The 17719-nt window shown below is 41.0% G+C and overlaps 2 protein-coding genes across 3 annotated transcripts; one reads left to right on the forward strand and one right to left on the reverse strand.

The window, feature by feature from the left end:
- Nucleotides 1-1860: 1860 nt before the first annotated feature.
- On the reverse strand, nucleotides 1861-10368 carry rcor1 (REST corepressor 1). 2 transcript variants are annotated; one of them, XM_023994175.2, is made up of 12 exons: nucleotides 10052-10368; nucleotides 9892-9951; nucleotides 9086-9166; nucleotides 5755-5969; nucleotides 5437-5555; nucleotides 5172-5250; nucleotides 5037-5090; nucleotides 4708-4914; nucleotides 4433-4510; nucleotides 3404-3461; nucleotides 2960-3207; nucleotides 1861-2414 (listed from the first exon to the last, which is right to left on the reverse strand). In XM_023994175.2, the coding sequence occupies exons 1-12, from the start codon at nucleotides 10197-10199 to the stop codon at nucleotides 2373-2375; spliced, it is 1389 nt and encodes a 462-aa protein (XP_023849943.1). In that variant the 5' UTR covers nucleotides 10200-10368; the 3' UTR covers nucleotides 1861-2372. The 2 variants fall into 2 exon arrangements, with proteins under 2 accessions (XP_023849943.1, XP_070301227.1); XM_070445126.1 differs by having other exon boundaries at nucleotides 9892-9947; nucleotides 10048-10294.
- A 5694-nt stretch (nucleotides 10369-16062) lies between these two features.
- On the forward strand, nucleotides 16063-17609 carry ankrd9 (ankyrin repeat domain 9). Its single transcript, XM_023994179.2, has one exon. The coding sequence runs from the start codon at nucleotides 16453-16455 to the stop codon at nucleotides 17323-17325; it is 873 nt and encodes a 290-aa protein (XP_023849947.1). The 5' UTR covers nucleotides 16063-16452; the 3' UTR covers nucleotides 17326-17609.
- Nucleotides 17610-17719: the final 110 nt, after the last annotated feature.

Here is a 17719-nt window from a genome sequence, read left to right on the forward strand (position 1 = left end):
AGCCCCATTCCTTGAACTGTTCATCACAAAATCAACAATGTTTTCACTGTTGGTCTTTTATAGTATGGTGCATAACCCCACATCAGGCACAATATTAAAACAGCTTAAACCACACAATTGAAATATTTATGACAAAATGTGTGCTGAAAGACAGAACAAGAGTGCCTGTCTGTTTGTGCTATTATGCCAAACTGAATGTTGGACTTGACAATGAGCAATAGAGTTGGCAAAAGCACAAAACAGTTATGAGAACAGGCTAAATACAAAAGCAGGAAAAGACAAATGAGCATTCAGTAAATGTCCCTATAAATCCTTCAAATTTATTGTCTAGTTAATTGATGCGCAAATTGAATACACAATGGTAAATGACAGCAATACACACAACCTCATTAAAACCCCACCTCAGGCATTCACAATGTCTTCATAAATATATAAAAAGATTTCAAAACAGTATGCTAAATCATGGTACCAGTACAGTAAAAACGGTAGAATAGCATAGGCCAGTTGTTGTGAAAGGGACAGGGTTTGAAATGACAAATAAAAACACTTCAGAACTCAAAATGGTTTAAATTAAAATGTAAAAATTGTTCCCCAAGCTGAAAATCGGAGGGGACTGTGGATCTCTGTCTGTCCGTTAGTCACACGCAATATCTCGGACAGCACTGGTCCGATTCTGACGAAACTTGGGCGAATGATGAGTCTTGCCATAGATACCCGGCATTTTCAAAATTACACTGATCGGCCCAAGGTGGGAGCTATAGTAATTAACTGAAATTTGTTAGTCACAGCAATCTCATTTGGCCCAGGGGGAGACATGTTTACTGTAGCCTTGTTCCCTATTCATCAACTTAAGGAACTTCTCACTCAACTCTCCTTCCAACTGAAAAGCATTCTTTAACATGATTGTGTTGACCCTATTGTGTGTCCTGAGGTTACTAGTAAACTGAAAATGGATATCCCTCAATGATGAACAGCTCCTATTTAAAGTATTACATTATTTGTATGTCTCTTTAACCTGTCATCCGAACAATTAATGCATTATTTATAAATATGCACCAGAACATGTTAACTTTAGTTTAAATTGAGTAATATTGAACACTGAACACCAAAAGTGCACTACCGTTTAAAATTCAACACCTAGTTTATTTCTTCAATGGAAGCGCCTGTTGGGATTCTAAGTTCTACACTTACTATATGTAATGTCAGTTTTCAATAAGTCTGTACAGTCTTTTCAGTACGGTGGGGGGGACAACATTCATCATGCCATGAATATGGCAATTTCAAGATACCAGAATCCTACTTGCATTATGCTGGAGGCACATCCATTCCGTAAGAGCAACCTTTTATGACAAACATTGCATGTATATCAGTAGGGGAGGGCTGAGGTTCAACCGTAAGTAACGCATAGAAGCAGAGGGAAGGGAGATTGTAGTGTTTACTTTGTACCCAATGGTGATTGGAGTTTGTAGAATACTGCAAGGCAATTTCTGCATTCCGACTTCCTATTTCACTCCCACACTGTGCACCCGTCTCGCTAACTCCCTCTCCTGGATTTAAAGCCTTCATACACCAGTCTGTTCCTTGTAAATCCATGGGGGGACAAGTACCCGTTAGGGGGTAAAGTTAGTTAGGGGGTAAAGGAAACAGCTGCAGACAAGAGTTTTGGAAGGAATAATATAAATAGTTTGTTGTGTAGTATTAACTTGCATTAAGGCCCTGTGGAAATGCCATCATCTTGTTCTGCACTGTGTGTATCAGGGGGAAAATCACCTGACTCACCTTTTCTCCATCTCCAACACTACAATGGTATTTCCTTGGGTTGTTTTTCTTTATGGCTGTCTGGTGTACAAAGACAGCTTCGTCACATTCGTTCCAGCGCGTGCTGGGCACAATACAAAATAATTGTAGTCCACAGGGTCAGTTCATACCGAGACCTACTGCGGTTAAATACTACACAACAAAAACCAGTCTTTACAAAGTAAAGAGGGTTGCAGAAGGATAAAATGACAAAGGGATATTGTGGGCTGAATAACAGGGATCATCTGTAATGTTGAGTGACCGAGGCAGGGTAAAAGGCGCCAGATGCATAAACAAGTTACATTTGAAGATTTTTCTGGGATGGGATAAAGTGCAGTCAGATAATTCTGGTTACTTTGACTGTCAGTCCGGCTGAAGACTGGTGCTGTAAGTTAATTGGTGGACAGCTGCAAAACATCCTTGAATCGGGGATGAGGTAACAGGAATGACCTTCTTGAACAGGCCCGCAAAGACAGGGAGTAACCTGTGCAGATTCATCATCGCCTCTTCAGAACAGACGTAAAATCTCAGAGGGAGGAGTTCTGCCAACAGAATTATCCAAAATGGCTGGCCACTCAGGATGCTAGAGGTTGTTGTGCTTCCACTAGTGAGGATTCCTGTAAAGAGACAACATTGGGGAGTATTTGCACAACTCAAATTAAAGACTGGAATCCTTAATTGCTTATAGACTTAATGATATAGAACCATTGATTCATAAAGATTATAAATTGGTGGTTCGAGCCCTGAAAGCTGATTGGCTGACAGCCGTGGCATATCAGGCCGTATACCACAGGTATGACAAAACCTAAAACATTTTTACTGTTCTAATTACATTGGTAACCAGTTTATAATAGCAATAAGGCACCTTGGGGGTTTGTTGTATATGGCCAATATACTGTACCACAGCTAAGGGCTGTACCAGGCACTCCACGTTGTGTTGCTAAGAACAGCCCTTAGCCGTGGTATATTAGCAATATACCACACCCCCTCAGGCCTTATTGCTTAAATATAACTTCTAAATGCCTCATGAGCTAAGTTCCCAAACCTGGGCATGTGAGGTGGGTCTCGAGTTATTAGAATACATCTGTAATTACACACTCTTTCTTCTTAATATGGGTCGTTGGAGGACGATTTGCAATACAAAGAGTGGACAGTCACATACCTCTTTTTGGTCCTCTGGCGGCACAGGGTTGGTGGCTCCATCCTCAGTGGGAGATGGTGATGTGTCCATTTTCTCCTCTCCTCCCTTGGCTGCTCCCTCCATCCCGTGCTCGGCCTCCCATTCCTGCAGCACCTCATCCAAGTTGAAGCGTCGGCGGTAGTTTACAAAGAAGTTCTTCACCTGCACTACAGACTTGTTGCCAATCACATCCGAGATAGCCTGGAAGTCCCGCCCATATTTTCTGATGGCTGGAAGAGGTTACAATGGAATTAAAATACATTTTGAACAAATTGAGAATGTTATGTGCCAGGCCCACCCAGTGAAACAGAACTCAATATATATTTTTTTTATCATCTGACTTTTCACATGAGACCCACTTTAGTTGGTTCCATTTTCTACCCTTTCTCGAATCCCAACCCATCTGTTGCACTTGCAATCTATTACCTTGTACAGCAAGCAGTTGCTCCTCTGTTGTCCAGCGAGTGTTAAACTTCTGGTTCACCTGAGACATAAAATGGTCAAACATACAAGCAACATGACAGGTCAAAGTGTATTACAAGACTAGTGATGCTACGTTTGATACCGGAGCATGCATTGAAACCGCAAAGCAGTTTACTTCAAAGCAGTGTGCCGATACCCATATCACTTTATCCAAAGCATGTCATCAACGACATCCGAAGCGTTGTTTTGTCGCAAACCACCTGATTGGTTTGCGAAAAGCGAAACCCTTTTCATTTCGAGGGTTGGCTGCCGAAAGTTGTGTGTAGGTGGATTTTGAGAGCCGCTAGCGTCTATTTGAGCTGGGAAATGCGACCCAATTTCAAACATAATGAATAATGTAGATTTAAAATACATAGTACTTGAAAACATTACAACTGCTAGACATCTCAGCGCTGTCTCTGCACTATGGCATGCGTGACGTAAACTATAATCATTTGGCAGCTCTAAATTCTTTTGACCAGCAGATGCCACTAGGGTGATCCAACGCTTTGCGCAATAAACCTATTTTCCGACAATTGGCTGGAAAGCGTCCATGCTTCAGAAAGCTTTGTTTTCCCATCACTATGCAAAACAATAGTAACATTTAAGCTGCAATATGTAACTTTTTGGGCGATCTGACCAAATGTACGTTATAGATCTGTCACTCATTGAAAGCAAGTCTAAGAAGTAGTAGATATGTTCTATGCACATGCACTATTCCTATGCTTCCCGTTCTTATGTTTCGTTATTGTGTCTTTTACTTTCGGTTTTGCACACCAGCTTCAAACAGCTAAAAATACAATATTTTTGGTTCTGAAAAATATATTTCACAGCAGTTTAGATGGTAAAATGGTTCTCCACACTATACTTGCTTGTTTTGTCACAGACTGAAATTATGGCTCGTAGCAGTTAGCCTTTCTGCATAATGCACCTTTAATTCTATGGAGATGGTAAAATGAGATGGTCAGAACTTTAGGTCAGCAATAGCATTACCTCAGGTACTCTGAAGTTGTCTACTCCCACATCAAGCTTCTCTTTCAGGGCACTGTTATTCTGTTTGATGCTCTGGATCTAGAAGGGGATAAAACTCATTAAGGAAAAATGTCCAGGTTAACTCGTCACCCTAAAGACACTCTAGGTACACAGGCTTCGTTCTTAATTTCCACACAAATCTCCCATTGACATCAATACATGATTGACACAAAATTGACTCATCAATGGATAGGAAATGCTGTCACAGAAGATGAATGTTAAGACAGTGCACTAACCTGCCGTTTGATGCCAACCAGCTCCATGTCCATTTGCCGCAGCACACCGACTGCAGCGGGGGTGCTGGTGGACATTGCAGCTACGTCTCCCTGGCTCAGATGCATTCCTTTAGGAGGCTTCTTCTTAGCACGGTGCAGGTTCTTCCCTGGAGGACCCTGTGGTTCTTTTTTGACGTGGGTCAATTTCTCTGCCACGCCAGTAGTCGGCTAGACGTGAAGGAATAGATTTAGGTTAAAAAGTCGAACCATCAAAAGTTGTGTCAATTTAATATGAATGTTGTAGGTTTCTATTGAAATGGTAATGAAAATATTTGGAATTCGAAAGCTACCTTCTGTACCACTGCCAGTGGTTTTGGCTCCTGTTTCTCAGGTGCTGCGCCCAGCTAAAACACAAAATGACCATGTTAGTTGGCTTCAATAAACAATATTTATTAAAAGTGATAAGAGCCTCTGAACAGACCCACCTCTTTCTTCTCCTCCTTATTTGGGTCGTACTCTACATCGCTTGGAGCATTTCCATTGGTCTCCTCAGCCTCATCCTCACTGAAACATAAAGCAAAAACTTAATACATAGAAATAAAAATATTGTATTCTTGGCCTAACTTTCCAATACATTTCTTTTGTCTAATTTGGAATGGTTGAAACCACCCAGGACTAGTTTTTCCAAAAGGGAGTGTTAGTTGAGAGAATGCAGTTCATGCATTTTAAACAAAAGAACACACTTCATACCTCTGCTCTCGTTCCCTCTTCTGCTTGCGTGCGTGGCGATCCATGACACTGGTTTTGCTCCGTGTCTTCTTCCATGAATAGTAGAATCTAACCAAGCTAGCAATTGACTTGTCTGGTAGCTAGCACATGAACAAGAAGAACTTGTAAATAACAAACAAAATCACAGTTTTGTGCATTATTTGTGGTTTAGAGACATCACACAATGAACACCCCAAATTAGAATTCAGTGTCTCATGTCATCGTGTGTTCCATGTTCGCCAATGGAGTAGTCTGCTGTTAACTGACAAAAATGATACAATTCGGAGGCGTTAGTCTCACCATCTGCTGTATACGGTGGAACGTTTTTCCGTGGAAGCTGAAGCCCTGTTCAAACAGGACCTTGTCCTCCACTGTCCACTCATCTGGGAAAGGTGTGAAGTTGGGCAAATCTGCCAGGGACTTCTCAATGTTGTGCTTGTGCCAGAAGAGCATCCCCAGTGCCTGTTCCATGTTGTACCCATGCTTCTCTTTGGCAATTGCAATGTATTCATCCACTGTACAAAAAAATATTTACACACACACAGTGCATTCGAAAAGTATTCAGACCTTTTCCACATTTTGTTACAGCCTTATTCTAAAATTGATTAAATCAAATGTTTTTTTATCAATCTACACACAATACCCCATAATGACAAAAGAAAAAAAAAGAAAAAAAAATCGGTGAAGAAATTTGGCAAATATATTAAAAATAAAAACATAAATACCTTATTTACATACAGTACCAGTCAAATGTTTGGACACACCTACTCATTCAAGGGGTTTTCTTTATTTCTACATTGTAGAATAATAGGGAAGACATCAACACTATGAAATAACACATATGGAATCATGTAGTAACAAAAATGCATTTCAATGAACAGGTGTGCCTTGTTAAAAGTTAATTTGTGGAATTTCTTTCCTTCTTAACATGTTTGAGCCAATCAGTTGTGTTGTGACAAGGTGGAGGGGGGATAGCCCTATCTGGTAAAAGACCAACAAAGAGAAACAACAGTCAATCATTACTTTAAGACATGAAGGTCAGTCAATCCCGAAAATTTCATGAGGACCGCCACAGGAAAGGAAGACCCAGATATACCTCTGCAGAGGGTAAGTTCATTAGAGTTACCAGCCTCAGATATTGCAGCCCAAATAAATGCTTCAGTTCAAGTAACAGACGCATATCAACATCAACTGTTCAGAGGAGACTGCAGCAATTTGACCATGAATTCGACCTGATTCACGCAAAGAAACCCCTACTAAAGGACACAATAAGAAGAGACTTGCTTGGGCCAAGAAACATGAGCAATGGCATTAGACTGGTGGAAATCTGTCCTTTGGTTGGATGAGTCCAAATTTGAGATTTTTGGTTCCAACCGCAGTGTCTTTGTGAGACGCAGAGAAGGTGAACGGATGATCTCTGCATGTGTGGGTCCCATCGTGAAGTGTGGAGGAGGTGTGGTGGTGCTTTGCTGGTGACACTGTCAGTGATTTATTTAGAATTCAAGGCACACTTAACCAGCATGGCTACCACAGCATTCTGCAGCAATATGCAATCCGATCTGGTTTGCGCTTAATGGGACTATTATTTGTTTTTCAACAGGACAATGACCCAACACACCTCCAGGCTGTGTAAGGGTTATTTGACCAAGGAGGAGAGTGATGAGTGCTGCATCAGATGACCTGTCCTCCACAATCACCCGACCTCAACCCAATTGAGATGGCTTGGGATGAGTTGGACCGCAGAGTGAAGGAAAAGCAGCCAACAAGTGCGCAGCATATGTAGGAACTCCTTAAAGACTGTTGGAAAAGCATTCCAGGTGAAGCTGGTTGAGAGAATGCCTTGACAGCTTTGCACACGCTTGGCAAAGGGTGGCTATTTTGAAGAATCTCAAATATATTTTGATTTTAACACTTTTGGCTACTACTTGATTTCATATGAGGTCTTAACTATTATTCTACAATGTAAAAATAAAGAATCCCTTGTCCAAACTTGAGACTGTAGGTACTGTAGGTACTGTATATTTAGATACAGTGCATTTGGAAAGTATTCAGACCCCTTGACTTTTTCCACATTCTTACGTTAAAGCATTATTCTAAAATAGATTGACAGCTTTGCACACTCATGGCATTCTCTCGACCAGCTTCATGAGGAATGCTTTTCCAACCGTCTCGAAGGAGTTCCCACATATGTTGAGCTGTTGGCTGCTTCTCCTTCACTCTGCGGTCCATCTCATCCCAAAACATGTCAATTGCGTTGAGATTGGGTGATTGTCGAGGCCAGGTCATCTGATGCAGCACTCCATCACTCTCCTTCTTGGTCAAATAGCCCTTACACAGCCTGGAAGTGTCTGTTGTCTTGTTGAAAAACATATGATAGTCCCACTAAGCGCAAACCAGATGGGATGGCGTATTGCTGCAGAATGCTGTGGTAGCCATGCTGGTTAAGTGTACCTTGAATTCTAAATAAATCAGATGGTGTCACCAGCAAAGCACCATTACACCACCACCTCCACGCTTCACCGTGGGAACCACACATGCAGAGATCATCCTTTCACATACTCTGCGTCTCACAAAGACACGGCAGTTGGAACCAAAAATCTCAAATTTGGACTCAAAGGACAGATTTCCACCAGTCTAATGTCCATTGCTCGTGTTTCTTCTTAGTGGTGTCCTTTGGTAGTGGTTTCTTTGTAGCAATTCGACCATGAAGGCCTGATTCACGCAGTCTCCTCTGAACAGTTGATGTGTCTGTTACTTGAATTCTGTGAAGCATTTATTTGGGTTGCAATTTCTGAGGCTGGTAACTCTAGTGAACTTATCCTCTGCAGCAGAGGTAACTCTGGGTCTTTCCTGTGGCGGTCCTCATGAGAGCCAGTTTCATCATAGCGCTTGATGGTTTTTGCGATTGCACTTGGAAGAAACTTTCAAAGTTCTTAATGTTCCGTATTGACTGACCTTCATGTCTTAAAGTAATGACGGACTGTTGTTTCTCTTTGCTTATTTGAGCTGTTCTTGCCATAATATGGACTTGTTCTTTTCTGTATACCACCCCTACCTTGTCACAACACAACTGATTGGTTCAAATGCATTAGGAAGGAAAGAAATTCCACAAATGTACTTTTAACAAGGCACACCTGTTAATTGAAATGCATTCCAGGTGACTACCTCATGAAGATGGTTGAGATAATGCCCAGAGTGTGCCAATCTGTCATCAAAGCAAAGGGTGGCTACTTTGAAGAATCTCAAATGTTAAATATATTTGGATTTGTTTAACACTTTTTTGGTTATTACATGATTCCATATGAGCTATTTCATAGTTTTGATGTCTTCACTATTATTTTACAATGTAGAAAATAGTAAAAATAAAGAAAAACCCTTGAATGAGTAGGTGTGTCCAAACTTTTGACTGGTTCTCTGTCTGTATGTGTGTGTGTAAATATATAGAAAGTCTGAAAGACTGTGGCATTACACTCACTTGCACAACACTCAGCTACCCATTTCTGTTATTATTGCATAGTTATTACATTAACTAAATATTTTGCTTCAGATAAATGTAAGATTTGTAAAAGTAAACTGGGCAAGTAGTTTACATTTGGTACATAATGAGGAAAATGGCTTGAATGGCTCTCACATTTAGCTTCAGCCAGGTTCGGGCTGGGGAGCCACACCAGCATACCCAGGTTGTCCCTCTCCTCGGCCGCCTTGGCAATCTCTGTCACAGGGGGATAAAGGATCGAATGAGGACCAGTGACTTAATTACTCAAACTACTCATTGCCTTTATCCTAAATGCTTTTATGTTGAAAGTGAAACTCTGGTGAAAGTGAAACCAATTTCCAACAATACAAGTTGAGCGAGAATGAAATTTCATGTTGCATTGGAAAATACAACATGTATTATTAGCAGCACAAGCCTATCAATTCTCGCATGGAAACCAAATTGAAAAGAAAAAAAATATGGACCATTAGAAGTCAGGACTTAATCATATAGGCTAGTGAAAGCAGCTACAATTAATACAGTTCATGTTACAAATACTACATTTCATAATGATTCATTACTTATAGGGAAGCAATCATCACCATTCTCACTCCAGATAGTTAAATTAAACGTTTATAACCATGGTCCTTCGAGCAACAATTAGGGCCTAGCTATAACAGATGTAAATTACAAACTTTTTAATTAGCTCATCTCAGATTTGTTATATGCTAAATATGCTGAAATATATTGGATACATTGACAATAGTTCTGCAGTTAAATCGGTTCAAACATGAAACAATGTAGCCGTGGACAGGAGTCGGAATGTCAAAATAATAAATATGTAGTTAGCAGTAGCCCGCTTAGTCAAGGCTCGTGGAATAGACGACCAGGAATTGTTCGAGGCTATCATGTCTGGTAACCTGTTCAATCTTCTTGACTGCCTGAACAGTAAAATTACTCACCTGGATCATAGTCTGGCACGAGGGCTTGATACTGAGTCCCAACTCTCATACCACCACTACCTGAACATATAACAAACACAGGATTAACATTTTTACATCACTGTACAAGTGTATGAACTAGTTTAGAGTGACCGAGGCTACCACCGTCGTGTTGACCTACCATGCTCATCATCACTGGAGGAGCCCGAACTTCCTTCCTCCCATGAATTGTTGCTATTTCCATTCGTAGCTAAACTTTTGTTAGGATTATTAACTGTATTCCTACCCCTTCTTTTCCCTGACATTTCCGACCCACTCTTTTCCATCATTGCGGGGATTTTTTAACGGAGAAAGAGCAACAAAACTACTCGGATTTTGGCTAGCTAGCTACTGTAACGTTACTGGCTGTCTGTAGTCAGCAGCACCTTGCTAGATGCCTGGCGCTAGTTTGCTAGCTAGCGAACAAAGTAACGTTAGCAAATTGGCTAGCAAAGCTACTGTGGCTAGCTAGACGAAGCGATGACCAACTGATTAAACTGTTCAACTAGCCAGCAATCTCAATTAAGACGGCTATGTTATAAAAGTTGTTAAGATAGCTGTCTCCAAAAATATAACGGGTGGCCAAATAACTGTGTTGTATGGGTCTTTCAATATTAACCAGCCACCCCAGTTAGCTAGAAAAAATACCCCAAGTTCGCGAGGATGCTTGACTGCTAGCTCGCTGCTACTTGGATAAAAGTTGCGGTAGCAACTAGCTAGCTAGCTTGATTTATGAAATCAATTAGCATAGCTAGAGCTACGTGGCTTTAACACACGCATTTGTCGAAGATATTCTACAGATTTTGACTAGTTAGCTGGCTACTTTTGTCCATTAGAATCGTTACTAGCTAGGTGTCTTGCCAGGTGGGTCGGTTGCTAGTTGACACTCCACGGGGTCTTGATAAAGTGCCTGGCTGCATCAGATGGAACTGAATTTTTCGAGGCTTGCCCTGAAGAGGCCTCCCTCAAGCTAATAATGATGAGTGGACCAACTCTCTTCTTGCCTGGAAACTAGAGGCTACAATGAATTAATTCATTAGGTAGATGGGAATTTATGCAATTAAACAAAATAAGTTTTTCTACGTTCTACAGCCAATTAATGGAATTAATTTACATTCAAAAAGGCGAATTAAAATAATCTAATTCAACAATGGACACATTCCTCAAATCATATGGACTGCATTTAATTTATTTTTTCTTTATATGTCAGGGACCATGTACAAATTATACATAGGCCTATCAGAGTATCCCAAATATGTGCATCCATGGCCTAACCTCAGGGCCGTGTTCCCCAACCTTAGAAGCCCCCAACCTTAGAAGCCGTATAAGGGAGCAGTGTCTTGCATTCGCACTGTCACAATCAAGCTACTTCTGGGCTCCTTGAAAATGAGTAGGCTACAGTATATAAACTCCTCCCTGTATTTATTTGGAGTGAAGCTAAAACATTTGAATTGGTCTCTATACTGCAGCAGTTTGGATTTTGAAATGTTTCATATGAGACGACAGTACAGAATGTCACCTTTTATTTGAATGTATTTTCATACATATCTGTTTTAGAACTAAAGGCACTTTATGTATCTAGTCCCCAGTGGTGTAAAGTACTTAAGTAAAACTACTTTAAAGTTCTACTTAAGTAGTTTTTTGGGGTATCTGTACCTTACTTTACTATTTATATTTTTGGTAACTTTTACTTTACTACATTTCTGAATAAAATAATGTACTTTTTACTCCATTCATTTTCCCTGACACCCAATAGTACTCATTACATGTTGACAGGAAAATGGTTCAATTCACACACTTATCAAGAGAACATCCCTCATCAAGAGAACATCTGACGGACTCACTCAACACAAGTAGTATTTTACTGGGTGACTTTTACTTAAGTCATTTTCTATTAAGGTATCTTTACTTTTACTCAAGTATGACGATTGAATACTTTTTCCACCACTGCTAGTCCCCCCTATTTGGACAAATTCACTTATAAATCAAAACAAATTTTATTGGTCAAATACACATGGTTAGCAGATGTTATTGCAAGTGTAGCGAAATGCTTGTGCTACTAGTTCTGACAGTGCAGCAATATCAACAAGTAATCTTGTTGTTATTATTTATTTTGACTCTGTCAATCACCACATCCTCATTGGCAGACTCGACAGCCTTGGTTTCTCTAATGATTGCCTCGCCTGGTTCACCAACTACTTCTCTGATCGAGTTCAGTGTGTCAAATCGGAGGGTCTGTTGTCCGGGCCTCTGGCAGTCTCTATGGGGGTGCCACAGGGTTCAATTCTTGGACCGACTCTCTTCTCTGTTTACATCAATGATGTCGCTCTTGCTGCTGGTGATTCTCTGATCCACCTCTACGCAGACGACACTATTCTGTATACTTCTGGCCCTTCTTTTGACACTGTGTTAACAACCCTCCAGGCGAGCTTCAATGCCATACAACTCTCCTTCCGTGGCCTCCAACTGCTCTTAAATACAAGTAAACCAAATGCATGCTCTTCAACCGATCGCTGCCTGCTCCTGCCCGCCTGTTCCAACATCACTACTTTGGACGGCTCTGACTTAGAATATGTGGACAACTACAAATACCTAGGTGTCTGGTTAGACTGTAAACTCTCCTTCCAGACCCACATCAAACATCTCCAATCCAAAGTCAAATCTAGATTGGCTTCCTATTCCGCAACAAAGCATCCTTTACTCATGCTGCCAAACATACCCTTGTAAAACTGACCATCCTACCAATCCTCGACTTCGGTGATGTCATTTACAAAATAGCCTCCAAAACCCTACTCAATAAATTGGATGCAGTCTATCACAGTGCCATCCGTTTTTGTCACCAAAGCCCCATATACTACCCACCACTGCGACCTGTACACTCTCGTTGGCTGGCCCTCGCTTCATACTCGTCGCCAAACCCACTGGTTCCAGGTCATCTACAAGACCCTGCTAGGTAAAGTCCCCCCTTATCTCAGCTCGCTGGTCACCATAGCAGCACCTACCTGTAGCACGCGCTCCAGCAGGTATATCTCTCTAGTCACCCCCAAAACCAATTCTTCCTTTGGACGCCTCTCCTTCCAGTTCTCTGCTGCCAATGACTGGGACGAACTACAAAAATCTCTGAAACTGGAAACACCTATCTCCCTCACTAGCTTTAAGCACCAGCTGTCAGAGCAGCTCATAGATTACTGCACCTGTACATAACCCATCTACAATTTAGCCCAAACAACTACCTCTTACCTACTGTATTTATTTATTAATTTATTTTGCTCCTTTGCACCCCATTATTTCTGTCTCTACTTTGCACTTTCTTCCACTGCAAACCAACCATTCCAGTGTTTTTAGTTTTTATTTTACTTGCTGTGTTGTACTCACTTCGCCTCCATGGCCTTTTTATATTTTTATTTATTTATACATATATTTGTTTGCCTTCACCTCCCTTATCTCACCTCACTTGCTCACATTGTATATAGACTTATTTTTTTTCACTGTATTATTGACTATATGTTTGTTTTACTCCATGTGTAACTATGTGTTGTTGTATGTGTCGAACTGCTTTGCTTCATCTTGGCCAGGTCGCAATTGTAAATGAGAACGTGTTCTCAATTTGCCTACCTGGTTAAATAAAGGTTAAATAAAATAAAATAAAAAATCTAACAATTCCAAAACAACTACCTAATACACACAAATCAAAATAAAGGGATGGAATAAGTACGTATGTACATATAAATATATGGAAGAGCAATGACTGAGCGGCATAGGCAAGATGCAACAGATGGTATAAAAGCAGTATTTACATATGGGATGAGTAATGCAAGATATGTAAACATCATAATTAAAATGGCATTAATAAAGTGACTAGTGATCCATTTGTTAGAGTGGCCAATGATTTCAGGTCTGTATGTATGCAGCAGCCTCTCTGTGTTAGTGATGGCAAACAGTCTGATGGCCTTGAAATAGGAGCTGTTTTTCAGTCTCTCGGTCCCAGCTTCGATCCACCTGTACTGACCTCGCCTTCTGGATTGCAGCGGGGTGAACAGGAAGCAGCTCCTGGTTGTTGTCCTTGATGATCTTTTTGGCCTTCTGTGACATCTGGTTCTGTAGGTGTCCTGGAGGGCAGGTAGTTTGCCACCGGTAGACTACCCTGCAGTTGTGGGCGGTGCAGTTGCCATACCAGGTGGTGATACAGCCTGACAAGATGCTCTCAATTGTGCATCTGTAAAAGTTTGTGAGGGTTTTAGGTGACAAGCCACATTTATTCAGCCTCCTAAGGTTGTATTAAAGTAGTCAAAAGTGTATTATTTGGTTCCATATGCCTAGCACACAATGATTAAATCAAGCTTGTGACTCTACAAAAACTTTCTGGATGCATTTGCAGTTTGTTTTGGTTGTGTTTCGGTTTGTTTTGACCAATTGGAACTGAATGGTGAATAATGTATTGTGTCATTTGAGTTACTTTTATTGTAAATAGGAATAGAAGATGTTTCTGAACACCTCTACATTAAATGTGGATGCTACCATGATTAGGGATAATCATGAATGAATCGTGAATAATGATGAGTGAGAAGCTTACAGAGGCGCAAAGATCATACCCCCAAAAAACTGCACTTGAGCTAGACTCATTTCTTGCTAAATGGGGGTCCTCCCATAGGCATTGGGAATACTTTCTATAGGCTACTATTGCCTGGTGTTAATGTATCTGGTCTTTTTACTACACTGGCAAAATACATCTGGAAGGCACTCTATCTGTGCAGATACATGAATAAGATAGAAAATTATTATTCCTTTTTCCATTGTCGTACCCACAGAGATGTGGTTGCTACAGATTGTGTTGGATTTCATTTTCCACTTAACATTCATTTAATCAAAAAGACTCATCCATCATGCTTCTTTTGAACTGTAAAGTGGCCTATTTTATATAGTTTAGTCCCACCCTACCTATCTAGCTGCAGCAGGCATGCTCACGTCATGTTGATATACACTAAATCTAAATATTATCTTTTGTGATCATCAATTTCTCATGACATAGGCTACACAGATTACCCAGGCCATAATGCAGGGTTAGGGTTGGGGTTTAAGACTGTGAAACATCACTGTGTCTGTTTGCATCATAGTCACTGGGACATGAGAGTGCCACCTGCAGCTGGATCATGCTTCTCTCAATTGCTATTACTCACAACCATGCTCAATGAGGGTATGTATAAAACCATGCAACTCCATACCAGGATGTCACTTTCCCCAAAATGTTTTATTGATACCAGTCTGTCTTTCCTAACTAGACATTTTTAATTAGCAGATTCCTAACCATTTTACATTGAATTCACACTTCTATATCCATTTCACACTGCATTTCCACTTCTTCATGGCTCATAAGAAATAATTTCAATACATCAGATTAGATCATAATGTGGGGACATACTGTTTGCTGTAAGTTTGAAAATGAGTGGTGAAGATGAAGATAGGCTACTTCGTCAATTCAAGGTTATGCATGACATGTAATGACACGTATTCACCAAACAGATGGCGTGGTCGAGTATCTAAAAGCCGCCTATGGTCTGCCCTATACTGAAGCTACTAAAACCAATAGCTTACATTTGACTTTGCATGAACTCACAAGCTGTTTCATAATTTGAGGTTAATTTTTATGTTAAAGTTAGTGTTTTTGCAATGCATATGTCACAGCCATTCAAATGCCTATAGTTGCCTGACCATTGTAATGTGGTGTAAATATACGTTTTTATTCTATCCTTAAAATAGATTTTACACTTGATAGATTTAGCCTAATCCTGATGAGACATCACGACCCAAACGAGAAACAGTTATAATGCGTAAAACAGATATGTCTGTCAGAATTTAGCAGTGGGGAGTGTTGGTAGCAGCACGTTGCACCAGACGCGCAATTATATAACATGCACTGGCGACCCACAACCCAACATACATCCTCTACACCGGACTGTTCTGAATGTACTGTATGCAGTGGGGACACTCGATAGGGGGGCGATAGCGCGGCTCCCAAACAAATCGCTCACATGGCACACAACAAATATGGAAAAGTTAGAGCACTTGTACTGACGTCACATTTAATCTCACCTTGAAGTCGTCATCAGCCAATGAGGATATTTGTTGACGCAGTCAGCGACCAACGAGGGCAGTCGTGAAGGGAGTTCCACTACCGTTCGCCACCAGCAAGGATATATAAACTGCCGATGGAGTTCGAAAAGGGGTTTGAAGCAAGTCAAGAATAGCGGTACTGAACAGACTCAGGCAGGGTCCTTGCTACTGAACACAGACTCAGAGAGCAGCGAGACCGAAGAGCTCTAAACGTTTTCGATTGCTATCGGCTTTTATTTCTTATTTTGAAACACATTTTCCAGTGTGTCATGCAACTTTTCTAAATTCAGCTATTGATTATTTTTGTCTTCTAAAAAAATCACTTCTGTTGACATCCAGGCTTGATGTAAACAGACCTGGCACAGAGGTGCTTATACCTAGCAAAAAAAAGGTATATTCCGAAATTAAACGTATCTGCAGAACAAAGTGACCATGCCTTACGATCTAGCGGGTGTGTTTGACAACCGGGCGGATTATAAATCCGAGAAACAGTGCCAAAGAACCTCCTTTGCCTTCTACCAAGCAGTGCGGGACCTGCTACCAGTATGGGTACTCGAGGACATGCGGACAATGGAGGTGTTTCACTGGGAAGATGACGGGCGGGCGTGCGCTTTTACTCCATCCGAGGCTTTTCTGTATGCACTTGTGCACGATCATCAACAATACGCCAGATACCTGCTCAACAGATACTCTGTCGGCGCACTGGAGATGCCCAGTCGAAGCTTCTGCTGCTGCCAAGCATCTGCAACACCGCATCTCACAGTAGCTGTCCGCTATAACCGTATTACTATCCTGAAAATGATTCTGGACTCTCTGAAAGACTTCTCCGATAGCGAGCGCATGAGCTACTTTAACAGTCGTGGATGTTTTCACATGGAGGGAGGCAAAGGCGCATTGCATCTGGCGTGCGAACTGGTTCGCCCTGAGTGTTTGATTCTGTTACTAGGACACGGTGCATGTCCTTATGTCACAGATCGAGATGGGAACACCCCCTTGGACTGCCTCTTAAATCAGATACGCCGGGGTGAGCCTGACATGCGCCGGAAGCACGTCTGCCTTGGTTATCTCATTCTCTTCATGCCAAAATTCAATTTTCAAATGAAGGGAAAGTTGGAGAAGAATCCAGGGCTGTGGCATGGTCTTATTGGAGAGCAGGCGTTCCAGTGGCTATCAGGACTATCTCCCCCCTCTCTCTTTGTTCAGGCTATGCAGAAGATGACCCAGTCCATACCTGTTGAACAGCTGGACCCTCTGCCAGACTTTCTGAAACCACTGGACTTCAGGCTACACCAGTATGCCAGTTAAACATTCTCTCAGACCTCTCAGATAAAACTACTGTACTGACTTCTGGAATCAAATATTTATTTTTGGCTATGGTGTGAACACTTTGACAACAGTGTCAATAAAAGTGAATTAAATGCAGCATGTGGCTTTGTAAATAGCAACTCATAATGTTATTTACATTTTGATGTTTAAAAACAATGCACTTTAGAATAAATGTTGACTTGTCATATTTGACACGAAAGAGTGAATTTAATGGTGTTAATGTTGCAATGTGTAAATAAAATACTATTATTGTCTATAAAATATATTAACCTGTTGTTTTCTTTTATCTATAATGTGCTTCACCTATAGGGCCATTATCTGGAGGTTGTGGGCTGAAGGGGTGCAGAGAACATGTTAATACAATGTTACTACT

The sequence above is a fragment of the Salvelinus sp. IW2-2015 genome, linkage group LG9 (genome assembly GCF_002910315.2).
Source record: "Salvelinus sp. IW2-2015 linkage group LG9, ASM291031v2, whole genome shotgun sequence".
NCBI lineage: Eukaryota > Metazoa > Chordata > Actinopteri > Salmoniformes > Salmonidae > Salvelinus > Salvelinus sp. IW2-2015.